The following is a 7,609-nucleotide window of genomic DNA, read 5'->3' as shown; positions in this document are numbered from 1 at the left end:
TTGCTCTTTTTATGAAACTTTCCCACATACTAGGGTTGATAAAAGCAGAGGCTCGGCTCTTCTCTTTTGATATATGCTCAGATATTCATACAACAAAATGAAATACTGGCAACTTTTTTCAAAAACACTGGCAGGGAAAGAGTTAATTCATGTTTAAATAAAAATCTGTCATAAAAAAGTTTTTATCAGTCACCGTAAATGTTTATATGGTCCCACTTTATATTAAGTGGCTTTAAGTACTATGTACGTACATGTAGCCTACTTACATTGAAATTAATCATTTGATACAATGTACTTATTGTGTAACTACATGTTTTTACATTGTACTTACATTTTAAAAATTCCTGCATGTAATTACAGCTGTAATTAATTTATGTAATTACATTTGTAATTACACAGTTGACCCTTCCCTTACACCTTAAACCTACCCAATCCACCACACCTGTCCCTAACCTTACCCGTATCACACCTCAATAGCAGCAAAAGTGTTTTACAATACAACATGAACACAATAAGTACATTACTTAACGCCACTTAATATAAAGTGGGACCGTTTATATTTCAACATCAGATTAATATATCATTAAGAAGTTGATATAATGACTGACTTCTAATGACTCTATCTGAACATCTGACCTCACACACACACCGCACAAGTTCAACACTACAGGCACTGCTGATGAACTTTGCTCATTACTGCTAACGAGAGAGTGTTATTGAGAGTCCGCAACCCTGATGAGAGATTAGGTTGTTTAGCATACAAGCCTATATAATGCTGTATATCACGACAACAGCTCGAAGAAAAGAGGGCTGAGGTCAAGTCTGGTGTTTTGTGTTTTCATCATGTTTTGTTTTGTATATTATTTGACACGGACATTATAATTACATTGGACGAGCCACATGCATTTGCTTGGGTGTTTTAGCACACATGCTAATGTTCAACACCTGTCCACGGGAGGCTTTCCTTTTTAGAAAGAAAATACAATAACACTACTGATAACAAAAGTTATAATAATAATACTAGCAAAAAAGGATAAAGAAAATATATCATATGATTACAGATGAACAAAAAAACTAAAAACATTCAAAATGATTTACACACATAAGTTATAAAGCAAAAGCATCATAATCAGAAAATATCTCAGTAGTTTTATGTTAAGATGTTGAAAGTATATTTTGATTATCTGCTTCAAAGAGGCTTCAAGTGCTAAAAAAGCAAAGAGGTTTAAAAATAAACGTGAGAGAAAAGGCCTCTGTGGTCTAAAGCGTTGAGTCATGAAGTCGTGACGTTGATTTCTCACAGAAGTCAAACAGGAAGTTTCTGTTTTGAAGCCTCAGACTGAAAACAAACAGCTTTTTTTCAGGACGGGACGTACAAATCACATTCATTTTCATTTAAAAACCTTAAAAATCTTGCCAATCCTAAACTTTTGACTGGTACAAATGTGATAAATGATGCAAAACGATTATGTTTCCTGGGTAACACTTTACAATAAGGTTCATTAATGCATTAACTAACATGAACTAACAATGAGCAATGCATTAGTTACAGTATTTATTAATCTTAGTTAATGTTAGTTAATAAAAATACAGCTGTTCATAGTTTGTTCATGTTAGTTCACAGTGCATTAACTAATGTTGACAAGATTTTAATAAAGTATGAGTAAATGTTGGAATTAATATTAACTAAGATTAATAAAATGCTGAAGTTTTGTTTATTCTTTAGTTCATGTAAACTAAGGAAGTTAACTAATGAACCTTATTGTAAAGTGTTGCCATTTTTTCAGATTATTTTGCTATAACACAAACCCTCTAATGTAATGAGTCCAGAGGTTGATAAGTGAGAATATTTGCCACACTCAGTGTGATTTCAACTCTAGAATAATTTAATAATCAGCTCATGGACTCCCTGGGAATCGAACCCATGTCTTTAGTGTTGCAAGCGTCACGCTTTACTGACTGTCCACTCCTGATGGATTCTCCTGAGGGATTGAATAAGAAGCAGGATCAGTAGGAGTGTAACGATCCTCTCATGTCACGATTCGACACACATCACGATACTGGACTCACGAGACCATATTATTGCGAGACATATGATAAAAGGTAAAACAAAAAATGTGCTGTGGATTAAAATGCTAAATTTGATATTACACTGTGTGTGTAAATGAATATTCTTGGACTTGGTGCTGAAACCCAAAGCACAGGACAATAGAGACACCAGAATAACAATATTCATGATTCTGAAGCTGAAATACTGAATTATTTTACATGAATATGCTTGAACTCTTTCACTGACTCGATATATTTATAATAATATCGGACACTTTTTACTGGTAACATCAGACATTTGGCATTATCATTCCCCCATTGTGTTATTATACATTATATTCAACATTATATATAATAGTTTAATGTAGCACTGACACTAAAACTCTCAAAACTTGAACTCACACAGTACTTTTTATTTTGGTTGAACGATACACAATATATATTGTCACTATCCACGATACATATTGTTGCATTTTTGTATTGCAATATATTGTTACACCCCTGATGATCAGAGATTCGTTGTGTCACTTTGCATTGCAAAGCGACTGGGAACAAACACAGGTAATAAAGCAGCTGAAGTCATGATGACAGATGATAAATGTGTGACCCTGGATCACGTCACCAGTCTCGAGTCGCACGGGTTTATCTGTGGCAATATCCAACAATACATTATATGGGTCAAAATTATAGATTTTTCTTTTATGGCAAAAATCATGAGGATATTCAGTAAAGATCATGATCCATGAAGATATTTAGTAAATTTCCTACTGTAAATATATAAAACATGTATTTGTGTGAGTGAATGCTGCACAATCGCCAACATAAATGCACAACTTTAAAGGAGATTTTCTCAATGTTTTGATTTTTTTGCTCCCTCAGATTCCAGATTTACAATAGTTGTGTCTCGACCAAATATTGTCCTATCCTAACAAACCACACATCAATGGAAAGATTATTTATTCAGCTTTATATGATGTAATCTCAATTTCAAAATATTGGCCCTTGTGACTGGTTTTGTGGTCCAGGTTCTCATCCGCCAGAGAGAGAGGGTGTGTGTGTGTGTGTGTGTACCGTAGAGAAAGCGTCTGGGCTCGTGCACTCCACAGGTCAGCATGCCGTTGGGTGATGGAGCGGGACGCCCTGCCGTCTCTGAAGGCTTTATCTGCAGGCGAGAGGAAGGCCAGCGCTGACGACCCTTCCCACACACACCATCCTCATCCTCATCCATCAGCTGGACTCCTCACCTACACACACACACACACACACACGAGTGGAGAACCGGTCAGGAGAAAACTACAACACAATTATATCGCCAGGCTGAGTAATGGGCCTGTACTATATCATTTTGAGATGATATATATATACACACAAAACAATTTAATTATATATTATATATATATTATAAATAAATATATATATATATATATATATATATATATATATAAAGGGTACACACACACACACACACATATATATATATATATATATACACAAATATATATAAAAATAAATAAATAAATATATACAAACAAAAAATGTGTATGTATATATATATATATATATACATATATATATAAAGATTTTTGAATTTTATATATCTATTTATTATATATATACAGTATATATGTACATATTACAATGTATATTTATTTTTATAAATATATTTTTTATATATTTGTGTGTATATACATACACATGCGTATATGTATATATATAAAATACATAAAAGTTCAATCAAATATTATATTTATCATAAATATAAAAATAGTATATATATATATACACACATATATAGGCTATACACACAAATATATAATTTTTTTGTATAAATATATAAATAAATATATAAAAATAAAACGTGTGTATATATATATATATATATATATACACACACACACACACAATTTTTATATATTTATTATATTTTATGTATTTACAATATATATATATATATATATATATATATATATATATATATATATATATATATATATATATATACACACACACACATGGGATTATATGGGATTAATCAGTTCACTGTAATATAAATAAAGTGTTGGTGTTTAGTGTTCTGGGTTGATGTTCACTGTAAAATCTGAAGTTGTGAACCACTGCTAGATGTCATTATGAGAATCAGCCAATGAAAAACCCATATCGGTCAACCACTAACAGCACACGAGACGTGTGTGAATACACACACTCACATGCACTCACATGCACTTACACACACGACATCTCAGAGTAATAACGGGGTGTTTGGCTCCGTTTATGGCCGGTTAACAGCGGGATAAATAGACTGAAGATTAGTGTTGCCTGTGGTCGCTGGCCGAACTGATTTAGATAAATAGCAGTGATGAAACCACACGCTCGACTGTGGTTATACCAACGCTTTACTATATTTAACCTGGAGGAGAAACTGTCTCGCCTGCCCTGTCCATGTTCTGCGGCTTCCAGAAAAACGACAATTCTGGAAGTCAGGAGCTTAAAGAGTGGGATACTGAACACAGACAAAGGTTTATCACAGAAACTTTTATCAACTGTACTCAAATAACATTACATGCATTTATGTAACATGCATATCGTGAAACTAACAAGAAATGTCACTCTAAAAAACCACATTTCCTAAAATTAGCCTTCATTGTTCATGCAAAATACAATTCTTGTGTGTTTCTTTTGATTTTGACCCTGACTCCAGTCAGATTCACACAGATAATAATCTAGTTCAGTGTTGTTTGTTGAACGATCACATCCTCTTAAAAACCTCAAGTTTCCAATAAACCCCTCATGTCACCAACGAGAAATACCCAGCATTCTCTGAGGCAAACAGGCCGCAGATCAGTCGATCAGAAGTGTGGCGCTCAGAGGTGCGTGTGAACGTCCTGTGTTGTGTGTGTGTGTGTGTTTATGCACAGAAACACGTGTCACACCACAAACTATCGCATCTGATTTCCTCAATGAGTAAAAATGACTCTGCAAAAACATGTAACATGCAGCTCCCTCTACCGCTGCGGATACACACACACACACACACACACACACACACACGATAGTTTTCATTCATGATCATCCGTCCAAAATCACTCAAGCCTTGTTCATTTAACTGCATTGACCTCTTCAATAAACACCAAAAGTAACTTTATTTGCTCTTCAATAATGTAAATGTGATCGAGGGCCACATAAAGATACATCACAGCACTCTCTGCTGCTTTTGAGTGTCTTCAATGCATTATTATACTACTTATTGTGTTGCATATTTACTGCATGCTTTATTTTTTTTTTACTGCATGTTTTCAGTCATTAAAGCAACCAAACTTGGCCTTTCAACTTTAACCTGAAGTTGTAGAGGAGTGATTTGTTAGTTGGTGACTGACGACTCCCTTAGAGCTTCTGTAGCACTACTGACCCAGTGAGGAAACACACACACACACACACACACACACACACACACACACACGCACACACACACACCCTCTCTCTCTTTCTCTCTCTCTCACACACATCCCCCCCCACCCCCACACACTCTCTCTCTCTCTCTCTCTCTCTCTCTCTCTCTTTCTCTCCCTCTCACACACTCCCCCCCACCCACACTCTGTCTCTTAAACACACACACATACACTCTCTCTCCCTCCCTCTCACCCCCCCCCCACTCTGTCTCTCAAACACACACACACTGTCTCAAACACACACACACACACACACACACACACACACAGTCTCTCAAACACACACACACACACACACACACACACACACACACACACACACACACACTGTCTCTCAACACACACACACACACACACACACACACACACACACACACACACAGTCTCTCAAACACTCAAACACACACACACACACACACACAAGCCCTCATCATTGCTCGACTATATTCTGTCTTGAATCAATTACTGAATAACAACAAACCAAAGTGCAGCAGAAACATGTCCAGTTCTTCATCTATCCTTCATCACTGTTCTCCATATCTTAACGACACGACAGTAGTTCAACTCAACAACACCACGGTGCTCATTATGACTGTTATCTTATCATAAAGTCATTAGAAAAGACATCAAATACCAATAAACCTCTCTGGCAGAGCGATAATAACGTGTTTATGATGCTTGTCTCCAGCACTTTAGACTGTCATCATTAATAAGTTTAGATGCGATGGAAGTTGAGTAGACAAACACACTGTTGTCTGTGTGAGAAGAGCACTAGGGTTTGAGACACGGCCAATGTACCGGTTCACACAACAACATCATCATCATCATCATCATCAACTTCAAGTGACAGCTCATAGTAAATACTCCAAATAAACACTAGTGTCTGTACAAATGTCTTCAACAATAACACACATAACTGTGTTAACACTCAGACAAATATATAACAATACAAAACAAAAAAATACCGTGTAGTTGTACCATGGTACCGCAGTATGAAGCATTGCATAATGAGTAAACACTTCTTACCCGTTTGTTTGCCTGTCGTCCAGTTCAGATGTGAAAATAATCGCGTAAAGTTCAGAAATATCAGTAATACGCTCGCAGTGCGCGCGCCTCCTCGGCCACTTCATTCTGCTGTCGGCGTCGAGCTCGCGCTCGTGTTCCAGAGGCTAGGCCCCGCCTCCTCGTGACGTCGCCCACTGTGTGTAAACACACACACACACACACACACAGACGCACGCACGCACACACACACACACACACACACACACACACACACACACACACACACACACACACGCTCTCTCTCTCTCTCTCTCTCTCTCTCTCTCTCTCTCTCTCTCTCTCTCTCTCTCTCTCTCTCTCTCTCTCTCTCTCTCTCTCTCTCTCTCTCTCTATCTCTCTCTCTCTCTCTCTCTCTCTCTCTCACACACACACACATACTCTCTCTCTCCCTTAAAGGGACAGGATCATATTAATGACGTTTCTACTTTAAAACTCAAAGCACTTAAGGTATGACATGATTGTTTTAAACACAACATTGCCTCGATAGAGAGACAGACAGATAGACAGATAGACAGAAAAATAGATAGATAGATAGATAGATAGATAGATAGATAGATAGATAGATAGATAGATAGATAGATAGATAGATAGATAGATAGATAGGTAAAAAGATAGACAGACAGATAGATAGATAGATAGATAGATAGATAGATAGATAGATAGGTAAAAAGATAGACAGACAGATAGATAGATAGATAGATAGATAGATAGATAGATAGATAGATAGATAGATAGATAGGTAAAAAGATAGATAGATAGATAGATAGATAGATAGATAGATAGATAGATAGATAGATAGATAGATAGATAGATAGATAGATAGATAGATAGATAGATAGATAGATAGATAGATAGATAGATAGATGGACAGACAGATAGATAGATAGATAGATAGATAGATAGATAGATAGATAGATAGATAGATAGATAGATAGATAGATAGATAGACAGACAGATAGATAGATAGATAGATAGATAGATAGACAGACAGATAGATAGATAGATAGATAGATAGATAGATAGATAGGTAAAAAGATAGACAGACAGAT

At 35.9% G+C, this 7,609-nt stretch overlaps 1 protein-coding gene across 1 annotated transcript in view; it reads right to left on the bottom strand.

Annotated features, from left to right (window-relative positions):
- Positions 1–6,908, bottom strand: part of bmf1 (BCL2 modifying factor 1) — a 27,469-nt gene extending 20,561 nt beyond the window's left edge. The window contains exons 1-2 of the mRNA XM_079854267.1: positions 6,522–6,908; positions 3,121–3,293 (exon numbers count right to left, since the gene is read on the bottom strand). Coding sequence (XP_079710393.1) covers positions 3,121–3,277 — 157 coding nt within the window. The 5' untranslated portion in view covers positions 3,278–3,293; positions 6,522–6,908. The remainder of the gene's footprint in view (positions 1–3,120; positions 3,294–6,521) is intronic.
- Between the last annotated feature and the right edge of the window lie 701 nt (positions 6,909–7,609).

Source organism: Squalius cephalus (genome assembly GCF_949319135.1).
Source record: "Squalius cephalus genome assembly, chromosome: 20".
In the NCBI taxonomy this organism is placed as follows: domain Eukaryota; kingdom Metazoa; phylum Chordata; class Actinopteri; order Cypriniformes; family Leuciscidae; genus Squalius; species Squalius cephalus.
This window is presented reverse-complemented; position numbering and strand designations above follow the sequence as displayed.